The sequence below is a fragment of the Rhynchophorus ferrugineus genome, unplaced genomic scaffold, assembly GCF_030347505.1.
Source record: "Rhynchophorus ferrugineus isolate W39M unplaced genomic scaffold, kcgeb_rfMv2 rfM5, whole genome shotgun sequence".
In the NCBI taxonomy this organism is placed as follows: domain Eukaryota; kingdom Metazoa; phylum Arthropoda; class Insecta; order Coleoptera; family Curculionidae; genus Rhynchophorus; species Rhynchophorus ferrugineus.
In genome coordinates, this window is record NW_027472584.1 from 5,059,373 (window position 1) to 5,074,251 (window position 14,879).

A 14,879-nucleotide genomic window follows, 5' to 3' on the forward strand; every position below is an offset into this window, starting at 1 on the left:
AAATCTTATTTGCATAAAATGAATGACACGGTTCATTTTAATGATACTCTTCATGTTAGAAGAAATGATTCTGACACGAAGGGACCTTTCAAAGTCCATTTTAACGTCAACGACGTCAAATTTTATGGAGAGGCGCAAACGATAAAAAATGCTCGTAATGAAGCTGCATTGCAAGCTCTAAATTATATTAACAAAACAAGGAGGAGTTCTCATTTGAAGCAATGGGTAGACAATTTATTATAGAAAATGATGATTAGATAACTTACCTTTATTTCAGGTAATTGCAAAGAACAAAATCAAATGATAAAATTACCCATTTTTATTGTGTATGAAGCTGCTCAAAAACGTAATTTGGAGGTTAACTTGGAGATAGTCTGGGCCAGCCCATAAGAAATCATTTACAACAAAATGCACGGTTGATGATTTAGAAGTCGCTGGATCAGGAAGATCGAAAAAGGATCGCTTCTGAAAATGTTACCTGGTTTAGTGAATATTCCTGAGATTGAAGGGTAAACACACAAACAGCAAGAAAACTCTAAAACTCCTCTCCAGCAACCAACAAAGTCCAAAAATAAAAATAGAAAAACAAAATTGTAGACTATTTTCGATATGATTGATAGAATGTTTGACAATGTGGTAGATTTTGACAACGGTCTTATTGGTAAAGTACAAGGCACGTCAGAGGTAATTTAAATTAGTTTTTATGATATCAAGTGTATTTTTATAGTCTATTTTCAGGATGATGCCAATTCCAACAAATCTTAAAATTAGGTCACCTTTTAAACTTAGAAGTACAGTATACTGAGTTCCTTGAGAATGAACAATACTACGCAGTCTTCTGATTGGGAACAATATAAGCTTTTGTAAGTAATTATTGATACAGAGTTTTTTAAAACCTTTTTCCATACATTATTATTTAGATGTGCCTGGGTGAAGGCGTAAATATCAAAAATTCTCGTGACCTAGTAGCTAAATATGGATTGAATGTGGTCTATTAACTAGGATTACTAGATAAATTTTTCGAAAAATCCACAGATGTCAGGTAATTTTATTTGGTTTAAATTCGCTCGGCAACCCAAAAAACAAATTTCTACAATCTTGTCAAATGTCTGTTTCTAAACAATCGGTCTTGCCGTATCATTTTTATTTTCCCACAATCTTATTACAGATGAAAATACACTTATTTAATATTGTAGTAATATTTTGGACATAGAATTATTCCAAGATTGATATATAGGAGACAATCAACATAGAAGATGAGAAAAAGGATTCTGAACTGTGACTTTATGTGTTATTTAGTATTATATTTATGTTATAAGACCGATTTTCATAAAATTACATTTATAGATATAAGTTACTTTGTTGGCAAAGGTTAATAAATAAAAATTGCACTGAGCTCAGTTTATTTTGATATATTTTGTTTGAACCTCTGAGTTGGAATTTGATTTTCTGAGTAAGGTATTTCTGTTACCTTTAATTATACAATTCCTTGTTAAAGTAAAAGAAAATGAGTTTGCATTTAGGGAATTCGTTGAAAATATCTAAAATTTCATTTTAATTCGGAATATTTAATTAATTTGTCGAAAATAAATTTTATAAGATATTTTAAATTTTATAGCTTAAAATGATCATATGTAATGATACAATTATTGTCTGGAGCTTTATTTTATTTATAGTATATTGTGAAGTAACCTTTGAACTCTTAAATATAACTAATCATATTTTCTAGTCCAGCAGTTGGGTTAAATAGGAATATATTCGGATCAATTTTCTAAGATAACACACTATATTTCATTCATCCAAGAGAAGAAGATCCAAGATGGAAAGGTAATTTTAATATAAAATGCACTATGATTCAGCTGTTTTTTCATTAAAGCATAATTTATTCTATATTATTGCTATAATAATAAATAAAAAAGGTTCTATTTTTAACAACTACCATTTAAGTAAGAAAAGAAGACATCGTTATCCCGTAGATTAATATTGGTAATTTGAGTGACATATTAAGAAAATTGTACAATATATATTATTATGAATTAAACATTATATAACCAATTATTTTATTGATATCATTTTTATTATTTTACCTGTCTGTCTATAAGTCTGATTATAAATATGCATAGAATTTGTCCGTATTAAAACAAAAAAATTGTTTCAAAGAGACTTGGCTTTGGCTTTATTCCTGTTACAGTCTGTTAATTCTTCTTCAATAGTCTGAAAAAATATATGCCCATCTTAAAACACTATTTTTTTCTACCACTTTAAGTATCTACACTATTTAAATTTATAATATATATTCTTCACAATTTCTGTCTGACATGTCATGCTAAAATTATTACTTACCTTGAAAGGATTAATTTTTCTTAAATTACACATTCTAGATGTAAACTGATATTCTGATAGTCGGCGATGGTGCAACTGGAATAAGCGCGACTATACGAGCCAAACAACTGTTGGACGCGGAAGGGAAGAAAATCAGGGTCGGTGGAATCGAAGTCATAGCACACTTGATCGGTGGTCTATACGGAACATAGATTTTTAGGTAATCATCGTCGAGAAGGCCCCATAAATGGGACTGGAAAGAGAAGGGCGCGCCTCTGAACACTCTCCTAACGGAGGATAAGTTCGGTCTATTAACTAGCACCGGTAGGATTCCGGTACCAGCCCTGCCAGGTTGGATTCTTTGTCTTAAATCGATTTATATATTGAATAAATGATATTTCGTCAGGAACTCCGATGTTTAATCACGGGAACTATATCGTCCCGCTGGGACACGTTATTCAGTGGTTGGGAGAGCAAGCTGAGGCAGTGGGCCCGGGTTATGCACCTTCCGAAGTCCTGTACAACGATGACGGGAGCGTTAAAGATATCGCGACGAATGATTCAAACATAAACCGGATGCGCGGAGCACACCATCGGCTGGCCCTTGGATAAGAACACCTACGGAGGATCCTTTCTGTATCATTTAACGACGAGGTATCCCTGATCGCCGTCGGGTTTGGATTACATCAATCTGTACCTGAGCCCGTACAAGGAATTCCAAAAGAACTGAATATCCAAAGATCGGTAATGCGGTAATGTTCGTTTCTTCGCAGGTTCAAACACCATCCGTTCATAAAGCATCACTTCGAAGACGGCAATAGGATCTCACCAGGGCACCGGCAGTTTTCACAGTATCCCCAATCTCACTTTTCCTGGAGGATGCTTAGTAGTAGCTTTGCCACGGGTTTTATTACCTTGCCGAAAGTTAGTTAAAAGGATTGTACCTAATGAAAAATTAGAGCATTACACAAAAATAAGTTTTTTTTATTAATGAATTGTTTAAAAGTTCATAAAATAATCACCCAAATGTCATCAAAACACAACTGGAATCTTTTAAAGTCAACTAAAAGCGTACATATAGTGTATAACACAAATTATGTTATGCAACACTTTAAACTCGCAAAATCCTGTCAAACGAAACTTAGGCATCTTCGACGGACTCGAAGATTGTTATTGTCCCGCTGGTGTGTATGAGTTTGTGCCACTCGATTCTGGAGAGGGCCATCCACCGTAAGACGTGCAACATCAAGGACCCCAGCCAGAATAACTGGGTGGTCCCAGAAGGAGGTCGCGGCCCAGCTTACAACGCAATGTAAGGACCAATGAGATTTAACATTTTCCTATATCTTTTTATTTATATTGTATTAGTTAAGAAGATACAATTTTTGTATACAAATAAACTTTATATTGTAGTTCTACCAGTATCGGTGACTAGCTTGATTCATCCCTTGTTTCTTCCTTTAGCTCTTCTCTTTCTTTGAACTGATTCTCGGCCGCTCTGTAATGTTCTGGCCAGTCTTTTGGTTGCTTATTTCCATACATCTGTAAATCAATAATAACCTGACAATGTGCTTATAAGTCAACTGAAATAGTTACCTCACACACGAACTGTAAAACCTTCATCTTTGAGATTTCAATTTCAGCTCGAATCCCCCATTGGAAAGTTTGTATTTTCGTTTTCTCATCAAACTCACAGTGAAGGTAATAATTCTTTATCAAGGTTTCTCTTATATATTCTTTGACTTTACCGAAAAATGGATGCTCAACTTCTACATCAATATCCAAGGACTTCAGGAAACTATAAAGGGATTCTGAAATAATAAATCAACAATATAAAAACAATAAAGGAATGGTATCGTAGAGCTCACTGTCTGATACTGGCGCGTTTGTCATAAATATATGGGATAAAATTAATAGAGTCAGTATCTTGTGAGCAGCATTTGGTACATTTGAACCAGTTTCATAACTAGAAACACATTCTTCCTCTTCATCGGAATAATTTACAGGAGGCAACATACTAATTAAAAAATAAATTTTTTTTTCATTTTTACATCATCATATTCAGTAAGTGTGTAACCATATACCTAAAAATGTATGCAAAACAATATCAACAACATCCATATAACAATAATAATACCAACATTTTCCAGAACCTTAATTGCTTGTTGTATAACACTATCCACGCATTGGCCCTTTTTGTGAATTACATTTTGATTTAATTCGGATCTGGTATAAAATGAATTTTCGTCAGCTTTAAGAATAATGTACCTGACTACATCATTGATTATATTTTCTGTATTTTGATCCGGTACGTCTGGATCAGTCTGTGATTTGGTTTTTTGAGACCCGCTAACTGATCTTCGCTTCTTCGACATTTTTACGACTTGAAGAACTTTAAAATCGTGTATCAGCTATCTCCATACAGCACTATCAACACAAAAATTTAAATAACTAGCCGCTAGGGATGCAGAAAAAATATCGATATTTTTTTGTCGATATATCGATATTTTTTAGATGATATAATTTCAGAAGATTAAGTACAATTAAAAAAAACTTTCAAATCGGAACTTACTTTTAAACGTTTAGTGAATTCTGGTACTTAATTTTAATGGTTTATCAAAAATACCGTTATTCCTTAAGAGTTTTAGAAAAAAATATTTTTTAGGCTAATATTTGACTACGTTTATTTTCAATTAAAAATATACATACATTTTTTTGTAAAATATCGATATATCTTATACTTATTGCAAAAAATATATATATTTTTTCCTTCGACATATCGATATTTTTTGTGGCCAACATGCCTACTAACCACTACAAAATATGCAAAATCTAATGCACGGCTTGGCTTTTTATTTTAATTCTTAATGTCAGACGAGTATGTTCGATCCCTTTCCTATATAAATTGTAAGAGAGGAAAGGACGGATATAATTGCTTGGAGCAATTAATTTAATATTTGCTTATATTTTACAACCTTAGTATACGCGAGACGTATTCCTTCACGTACTAACTTTAAAAAAGAAAAAGAAAAACATTACTGAATACTATTAATATATCTATAATACTTACATTTTAAAGGAAGTGGAGTTACTTTTATATTTGAATGTTCTGAGATGAATTGCTATTTTTAAACAATATACTAAATAAATATAAACAATACAATACAACTTAAACTAAACATGTATTACTATGTGATATATAACATGTATTACAATAACCATGAATTAAAAATGATCGCACAATAACTACTAGAGCTTTTTAAAATAAAATTAATGCTTTATTTATTATCGGACAGAAATATTTTCTAACAAAAACCGAGGGTGTTAGATACACACCAAAAAGTCAATCAAAAGAAATATTACCTATTACTTATTTGTCATTCACAATTTTAATTTTTTACCCTATTACATTAACAATCTTGAAAAATATCGTTCCAAAGTGTTGCTATATTAATATACAATATATTTTTATTTAGAAGCAAACTACCAAAAAAATCATAAAACTAAATATATTATATATAAATCTAGGAAAGCATAAATTCGGTATACATTTTTGTCAAGGTCGCGCCTAGGACGACAGAGTCAGAACGTTAAAAAGCAGTCGAATGAAACTAGTAGAACCGAAAATAGTAACTAAAAGTACACGACTCAAAAACAATCGATAGTAAAAAGTAATACAATCAGTCGAACCGAAACTAGCGACTGATTAGCCATAGTTCCCAACGCTAATTATGTTCTAATAAAAAAGTGCATTTCCTTACTGCCCCAACTAAAATTGAATTAGTGTTGGTAACTATCGAATAAAAACAGTCGATTCGACCACTATTTTTTAAGTTAATCATGTTTCTCCCATAATAAAGTTAAGTGAGTAATTTAAAAATGATGTTACTAACATTTGTCTTAAAAATATCTTCAATATATGCCCGAAAATATATTTGATTTATAATAATCATTGAAGTAATTTACGTCTGCATATTAAAGTATACGCAAAATATATCATGAGCTAACACTTACTAACCATTTTCAAATTCCATTTAATAAAACCTAAGTATTGAAAAATTTAAAATTTATACATTATAACAAAGGCGTCATAAGTGAGATTATTTTTAAAATTGTAGAATAACAATCAGCGCACCTAAAAGCAAATATACATATATATTCTTATTCTTCCCTTTTATATAATAAACATAAATATGGAATATTCAATGAAGTAAAAACTGTTCGTATATTAAAAACTTTTAGTTTAATTTCTTCTAGTAATTTGATATACGTAAAATATTATCATAACAATTAAAATATACAACACTACTGTCTCTGAAGGTGATTTGATCGGTGGTACGAAAATGTTTCAATACATCAAGAATCAAGATTTCAGTTCACCATCAACCATTTCTGCACATTAAAAATACATTATAAACAAAATCAGTTTTAGAGCATTACCTTACCCCACGGTATTTTGATTTTTTTCATATAAAAACCATAAATCTTCACATTAAAAGCACAAATCAAATTAAATGCACTGTTATCCTGTTATTATTAAAGAAACCGAATAATAACGTTAAAAAGCAGCAATAGAACTGACATAACACAAAATAAACCCAATATTTAATTCAAATAAAACCTAGAATAGAGCGGAAAAAACGTTTAGAGTGGGGAGTTGAGAATTAAAGTGATATATGCAACCAATCCTACAAGCTAAAGGAAATGGCGTGAATTTCAATAATAAAAAAATCATGCTAAATGTCAAATCAACAAAATCAAAATACATGCACATTTATATCGTTTATCCTGATAAAACCTACCATTAACTTGACCCCTTATTACTTGACTCATTATATCCTGACCCCGACCCTTCTACAAAACCCTGTATCATTTATCCATAATTTTTGATTCATTATAATTAAGTATTTGGTAGATAAATCATATGAGAAATAAGGGAATTTTTTAAATTTGCTCATACATTCTGCAACCATACATATCACAAATTAATAGTTATAAAAAAGTTTATTTATTTTATAAAATATTTTTTCATGATAAACGATTTAATAGCTGGCTTAGTTGCCGCAGTAGTAAAGGCGACAGGATGGTCCCCCTGTTGCGATAGTCGCGAGTTCGAATTCTGCTGGGGCATGTAAGTAAATTTGTGATGTTTGTGAATGCCCTTAGGTAAGAGTACAAAATCCGACAAGGAAAATGATCCCAGTCACGCCAGTAACCAGGCTGGGTAAGACGGGATGTCTTCTGGGATAATTTCTAAGTCAATAGGCTTAATAATAACTCGCCAGTCAATAGGCTTAATAATAAACTAACTTTAAAAAAGACAAGAAAAAAAAATTACTGTATAGTATTATAATAATTACATGCAATAACATGCAATTTATAATTTAATTTTAAACGAAGTAGTATTACTTTTATATTTGAATGTTCTGTGGATCTGTAAAAAAGAATGGAATTTTTCTATGAAATGGAATAATACCCCACAAATATTTTATTGTATTTTAATATGTTAATTGATATTTTTAAATATGTCCGCGGCCAGAAAACATATCGATAGAAAATAATTTTAAAAAATCAATATATGGGAGGAAAAAAAATACCGAAATCTTTAGTGCAATAACTACGGTATTAAAAAAAATAAACCAATATAAACCAAATCAATAGATTAGCCAAAATTATCTATATTTTTACTAATAATATCGATAGTTTTTATCAAGAATATCGAAATTTTTTTTACCCCCTACAGCTCTATATTATTATGTTAAGGTTAGTTCTAGTGTGTTTCCCCGGTTATATATGTTTTCTCTTTATATTATTTGAGTATGATTTGCTTTAATTGTATACTACTATTATTTTCCTTGTTAAGCTTAAGTTATGGATTGTTATTAAATGATATAAAAATATTTTTGGCGACAGGGACTCTATTGTTGGTAAATAGCAATGTTTATAGTTAATTCACTGGTATAAAAGGATCTATATCTGGGACGCTTTTAACTTTGAAGAATAATAGATACCTCATCGTGGTATCTTTATTCGGAAACGTGGAAAAATAATCCCTCTGTGCCAGAAACAAACCGAGTTTTAGGTTTGACTAGTGAACCAGCAGAAGACAAATCCTCATTAAGTTCTAGTCACGAATTGCTGAATGTAATGATATTACATTTTCATATGAATTAATTAACGAAGAGGTATATTAATGTGAAATTATTAGATGCAATTATATATCAAAAATTTCATTGACCTCACAATACAGTTTTTACCATTGCTTTCTATTTAGGAAATGAAAATTAAGCAGTGGATGGTAAAAGCTTGAAGAATGCTCAAAGGAAAGCTGCACAGAGGGCTCTGAAAAATACAGAATATCAACATCATTCTTTGAAGATCAAAAAGAGTGAAAAGAACCTGAAGAAACACCTGTAGCTTTACTAAACAATTTAGCATTAAAGGTAGGGATGTCTGTACAATACTCTATAATTAATGATATTTTGGTATTCAATATTTATTCAATTCATATTCATATTCATATTCATAAGGTGCCTTTTAGGAACAAATAGAAGGCAAGACTGCATCACCAGACATTTCAGAGAAAAAATCTTATTTGCATAAACTGAATGACACGGTTCATTTTAATGATACTCTTCATGTTAGAAGAAATGATTCTGACACGAAGGGACCTTTCAAAGTCCATTTTAACGTCAACGACGTCAAATTTTATGGAGAGGCGCAAACGATAAAAAATGCTCGTAATGAAGCTGCATTGCAAGCTCTAAATTATATTAACAAAACAAGGAGGAGTTCTCATTTGAAGCAATGAGTAGACAATTTATTATAGAAAATGATGATTAGATAACTTACCTTTATTTCAGGTAATTGCAAAGAACAAAATCAAATGATAAAATTACCCATTTTTATTGTGTATGAAGCTGCTCAAAAACGTAATTTGGAGGTTAACTTGGAGATAGTCTGGGCCAGCCCATAAGAAATCATTTACAACAAAATGCACGGTTGATGATTTAGAAGTCGCTGGATCAGGAAGATCGAAAAAGGATCGCTTCTGAAAATGTTACCTGGTTTAGTGAATATTCCTGAGATTGAAGGGTAAACACACAAACAGCAAGAAAACTCTAAAACTCCTCTCCAGCAACCAACGAAGTCCAAAAATAAAAATAGGAAAACAAAATTGTAGACTATTTTCGATATGATTGATAGAATGTTTGACAATGTGGTAGATTTTGACAACGGTCTTATTGGTAAAGTACAAGGCATGTCAGAGGTAATTTAAATTAGTTTTTATGATATCAAGTGTATTTTTATAGTCTATTTTCAGGATGATGCCAATTCCAACAAATCTTAAAATTAGGTCACCTTTTAAACTTAGAAGTACAATATACTGAGTTCCTTGAGAATGAACAACACTACGCAGTCTTATGATTGGGAACAATATAAGCTTTTGTAAGAAATTATTGATACAGAGTTTTTTAAAGCCTTTTTCCTTACATTATTATTTAGATGTGCTTGAGTGAAGGCGTAAATATCAAAAATTCTCGTGACCTAGTAGCTAAATATGGATTGAATGTGCTCTTTTAACTAGGATTACTAGATAAATTTTTCGAAAATTCCACAGATGTCAGGTAATTTTATTTGGTTTAAATTCGCTCGGCAACCCAAAAAACAAATTTCTACAATCTTGTCAAATGTCTGTTTCTAAACAATCGGTCTTGCCGTATCATTTTTATTTTCCCACAATCTTATTACAGATGAAAATACACTTATTTAATATTGTAGTAATATTTTGGACATAGAATTATTCCAAGATTGATATATAGGAGACAATCAACATAGAAGATGAGAAAAAGGATTCTGAACTGTGACTTTATGTGTTATTTAGTATTATATTTATGTTATAAGACCGATTTTCACAAAATTACATTTATAGATATAAGTTACTTTGTTGGCAAAGGTTAATAAATAAAAATTGCTCTGAGCTCAGTTTATTTTGATATATTTTGTTTGAACCTCTGAGTTGGACTTTGATTTTTTGAGTAAGGTATTTCTGTTACCTTTAATTATACAATTCCCTGTTAAAATAAAAGAAAATGAGTTTGCATTTAGGGAATTCGTTGAAAATATCTAAAATTTCATTTTAATTCGGAATATTTAATTAATTTGTCGAAAATAAATTTTATAAGATATTTTAAATTTTATAGCTTAAAATGATTATATGTAATGATACAATTATTGTCTGGAGCTTTATTTTATTTATAGTATATTGTGAAGTAACCTTTGAACTCTTAAATATAACTAATCATATTTTCTAGTCCAGCAGTTGGGTTAAATAGGAATATATTCGGATCAATTTTCTAAGATAACACACTATATTTCATTCATCCAAGAGAAGAAGATCCAAGATGGAAAGGTAATTTTAATATAAAATGCACTATGATTCAGCTCTTTTTTCATTAAAACATAATTTATTCTATATTATTGCTATAATAATAAATAAAAAAGGTTCTATTTTTAACAACTACCTTTTAAGTAAGAAAAGAAGACATCGTTATCCCGTAGATTAATATTGATAATTTGAGTGACATATTAAGAAAATTGTACAATATATATTATTATGAATGAAACATTATATAACCAATTATTTTATTGATATCATTTTTATTATTTTACCTGTCTGTCTGTCGATTTATATATTGAATAAATGATATTTCGTCAGGAACTCCGATGTTTAATCACGGGAACTATATCGTCCCGCTGGGACACGTTATTCGGTGGTTGGAAGAGCAAGCTGAGGCCGTGGGCCCGGGTTATGCACCTTCCGAAGTCCTGTACAACGATGACGGGAGCGTTAAAGATATCGCGACGAATGATTCAAACATAAACCGGGTGCGCGGAGCACACCATCGGCTGGCCCTTGGATAAGAACACCTACGGAGGATCCTTTCTGTATCATTTAACGACGAGGTATCCCTGATCGCTGTCGGGTTTGGATTACATCAATCTGTACCTGAGCCCGTACAAGGAATTCCAAAAGTACTGAATATCCAAAGATCGGTAATGCGGTAATGTTCGTTTCTTCGCAGGTTCAAACACCATCCGTTCATAAAGCATCACTTCGAAGACGGCAATAGGATCTCACCAGGGCACCGGCAGTTTTCACAGTATCCCCAATCTCACTTTTCCTGGAGGATGCTTAGTAGTCTTTGCCACGGGTTTTATTACCTTGCCGAAAGTTAGTTAAAAGGATTGTACCTAATGAAAAATTAGAGCATTACACAAAAATAAGTTTTTTTTATTAATGAATTGTTTAAAAGTTCATAAAATAATCACCCAAATGTCATCAAAACACAACTGGAATCTTTTAAAGTCAACTAAAAGCGTACATATAGTGTATAACACAAATTATGTTATGCAACACTTTAAACTCGCAAAATCCTGTCAAACGAAACTTAGGCATCTTCGACGGACTCGAAGATTGTTATTGTCCCGCTGGTGTGTATGAGTTTGTGCCACTCGATTCTGGAGAGGGCCATCCACCGTAAGACGTGCAACATCAAGGACCCCAGCCAGAATAACTGGGTGGTCCCAGAAGGAGGTCGCGGCCCAGCTTACAACGCAATGTAAGGACCAATGAGATTTAACATTTTCCTATATCTTTTTATTTATATTGTATTAGTTAAGAAGATACAATTTTTGTATACAAATAAACTTTATATTGTAGTTCTACCAGTATCGGTGACTAGCTTGATTCATCCCTTGTTTCTTCCTTTAGCTCTTCTCTTTCTTTGAACTGATTCTCGGCCGCTCTGTAATGTTCTGGCCAGTCTTTTGGTTGCTTATTTCCATACATCTGTAAATCAATAATAACCTGACAATGTGCTTATAAGTCAACTGAAATTGTTACCTCACACACGAACTGTAAAACCTTCATCTTTGAGATTTCAATTTCAGCTCGAATCCCCCATTGGAAAGTTTGTATTTTCGTTTTCTCATCAAACTCACAGTGAAGGTAATAATTCTTTATCAAGGTTTCTCTTATATATTCTTTGACTTTACCGAAAAATGGATGCTCAACTTCTACATCAATATCCAAGGACTTCAGGAAACTATAAAGGGATTCTGAAATAATAAATCAACAATATAAAAACAATAAAGGAATGGTATCGTAGAGCTCACTGTCTGATACTGGCGCGTTTGTCATAAATATATGGGATAAAATTAATAGAGTCAGTATCTTGTGAGCAGCATTTGGTACATTTGAACCAGTTTCATAACTAGAAACACATTCTTCCTCTTCATCGGAATAATTTACAGAAGGCAACATACTAATTAAAAAATAATTTTTTTTTTTCATTTTTACATCATCATATTCAGTAAGTGTGTAACCATATACCTAAAAATGTATGCAAAACAATATCAACAACATCCATATAACAATAATAATACCAACATTTTCCAGAACCTTAATTGCTTGTTGTATAACACTATCCACGCATTGGCCCTTTTTGTGAATTACATTTTGATTTAATTCGGATCTGGTATAAAATGAATTTTCGTCAGCTTTAAGAATAATGTACCTGACTACATCATTGATTATATTTTCTGTATTTTGATCCGGTACGTCTGGATCAGTCTGTGATTTGGTTTTTTGAGACCCGCTAACTGATCTTCGCTTCTTCGACATTTTTACGACTTGAAGAACTTTAAAATCGTGTATCAGCTATCTCCATACAGCACTATCAACACAAAAATTTAAATAACTAGCCGCTAGGGATGCAGAAAAAATATCGATATTTTTTTGTCGATATATCGAAATTTTTAGATGATATAATTTCAGAAGATTAAGTACAATTAAAAAAAACTTTCAAATCGGAACTTACTTTTAAACATTTAGTGAATTCTGGTACTTAATTTTAATGGTTTATCAAAAATACCGTTATTCCTTAAGAGTTTTAGAAAAAAATATTTTTTAGGCTAATATTTGACTATGTTTATTTTCAATTAAAAATATACATACATTTTTTTGTAAAATATCGATATATCTTATACTTATTGCAAAAAATATGGATATTTTTTCCTTCGACATATCGATATTTTTTGTGGCCAACATGCCTACTAACCACTACAAAATATGCAAAATCTAATGCACGGCTTGGCTTTTTATTTTAATTCTTAATGTCAGACGAGTATGTTCGATCCCTTTCCTATATAAATTGTAAGAGAGGAAAGGACGGATATAATTGCTTGGAGCAATTAATTTAATATTTGCTTATATTTTACAACCTTAGTATACGCGAGACGGAGATGTACGTATTCCTTCACGTACTAACTTTAAAAAAGAAAAAGAAAAACATTACTGAATACTATTAATATATCTATAATACTTACATTTTAAAGGAAGTGGAGTTACTTTTATATTTGAATGTTCTGAGATGAATTGCTATTTTTAAACAATATACTAAATAAATATAAACAATACAATACAACTTAAACTAAACATGTATTACTATGTGATATATAACATGTATTACAATAACCATGAATTAAAAATGATCGCACAATAACTACTAGAGCTTTTTAAAATAAAATTAATGCTTTATTTATTATCGGACAGAAATATTTTCTAACAAAAACCGAGGGTGTTAGATACACACCAAAAAGTCAATCAAAAGAAATATTACCTATTACTTATTTGTCATTCACAATTTTAATTTTTTACCCTATTACATTAACAATCTTGAAAAATGTCGTTCCAAAGTGTTGCTATATTAATATACAATATATTTTTATTTAGAAGCAAACTACCAAAAAAATCATAAAACTAAATATATTATATATAAATCTAGGAAAGCATAAATTCGGTATACATTTTTGTCAAGGTCGCGCCTAGGACGACAGAGTCAGAACGTTAAAAAGCAGTCGAATGAAACTAGTAGAACCGAAAATAGTAACTAAAAGTACACGACTCAAAAACAGTCGATAGTAAAAAGTAATACAATCAGTCGAACCGAAACTAGCGACTGATTAGCCATAGTTCCCAACGCTAATTATGTTCTAATAAAAAAGTGCATTTCCTTACTGCCCCAACTAAAATTGAATTAGTGTTGGTAACTATCGAATAAAAACAGTCGATTCGACCACTATTTTTTAAGTTAATCATGTTTCTCCCATAATAAAGTTAAGTGAGTAATTTAAAAATGATGTTACTAACATTTGTCTTAAAAATATCTTCAATATATGCCCGAAAATATATTTGATTTATAATAATCATTGAAGTAATTTACGTCTGCATATTAAAGTATACGCAAAATATATCATGAGCTAACACTTACTAACCATTTTCAAATTCCATTTAATAAAACCTAAGTATTGAAACATTTAAAATTTATACATTATAACAAAGGCGTCATAAGTGAGATTATTTTTAAAATTGTAGAATAACAATCAGCGCACCTAAAAGCAAATATACATATATATTCTCTTATTCTTCCCTTTTATATAATAAACATAAATATGGAATATTCAATGAAGTAAAAACTGTTCGTATATTAAAA

The 14,879-nt window shown here is 30.8% G+C and overlaps 2 protein-coding genes and 1 long non-coding RNA gene across 3 annotated transcripts; 1 reads left to right on the forward strand and 2 right to left on the reverse strand.

The window, feature by feature from the left end:
• Positions 1–441: 441 nt before the first annotated feature.
• On the forward strand, positions 442–1,071 carry LOC143197348 (uncharacterized). Its single transcript, XR_013005987.1, has 3 exons — positions 442–684; positions 739–863; positions 921–1,071. It is a non-coding gene; the product is annotated as an uncharacterized LOC143197348 (long non-coding RNA).
• Positions 1,072–3,675: 2,604 nt separating this feature from the next.
• LOC143197574 (non-structural maintenance of chromosomes element 3 homolog) lies at positions 3,676–4,728 on the reverse strand. Its single transcript, XM_076406113.1, has 4 exons — positions 4,464–4,728; positions 4,191–4,406; positions 3,919–4,133; positions 3,676–3,864 (listed from the first exon to the last, which is right to left on the reverse strand). Exons 2-4 carry the CDS (start codon positions 4,336–4,338, stop codon positions 3,754–3,756), a joined length of 474 nt encoding a protein of 157 aa, XP_076262228.1. The 5' UTR covers positions 4,339–4,406; positions 4,464–4,728; the 3' UTR covers positions 3,676–3,753.
• A 7,252-nt stretch (positions 4,729–11,980) lies between these two features.
• LOC143197575 (non-structural maintenance of chromosomes element 3 homolog) lies at positions 11,981–13,034 on the reverse strand. Its single transcript, XM_076406114.1, has 4 exons — positions 12,776–13,034; positions 12,502–12,718; positions 12,230–12,444; positions 11,981–12,175 (listed from the first exon to the last, which is right to left on the reverse strand). The coding sequence occupies exons 1-4, from the start codon at positions 13,007–13,009 to the stop codon at positions 12,065–12,067; spliced, it is 777 nt and encodes a 258-aa protein (XP_076262229.1). The 5' UTR covers positions 13,010–13,034; the 3' UTR covers positions 11,981–12,064.
• Positions 13,035–14,879: the final 1,845 nt, after the last annotated feature.

Bases quoted from the DNA above. Each gene is read 5' to 3' on its own strand.
- LOC143197575 (XM_076406114.1), bottom strand. From the start codon at position 13,009: ATGTCGAAGAAGCGAAGATCAGTTAGCGGGTCTCAAAAAACCAAATCA. The intron at 12,445-12,501 runs GTGAGCTCTACG...TTATTATTTCAG, and splicing joins AAACGCGCCAGTATCAGACA to AATCCCTTTATAGTTTCCTG. The intron at 12,176-12,229 runs GTAACAATTTCA...ATTGATTTACAG, and splicing joins TTTTACAGTTCGTGTGTGAG to ATGTATGGAAATAAGCAACC.
- LOC143197574 (XM_076406113.1), bottom strand. From the start codon at position 4,338: ATGTTGCCTCCTGTAAATTATTCCGATGAAGAGGAAGAATGTGTTTCT. The intron at 4,134-4,190 runs GTGAGCTCTACG...TTATTATTTCAG, and splicing joins AAACGCGCCAGTATCAGACA to AATCCCTTTATAGTTTCCTG. The intron at 3,865-3,918 runs GTAACTATTTCA...ATTGATTTACAG, and splicing joins TTTTACAGTTCGTGTGTGAG to ATGTATGGAAATAAGCAACC.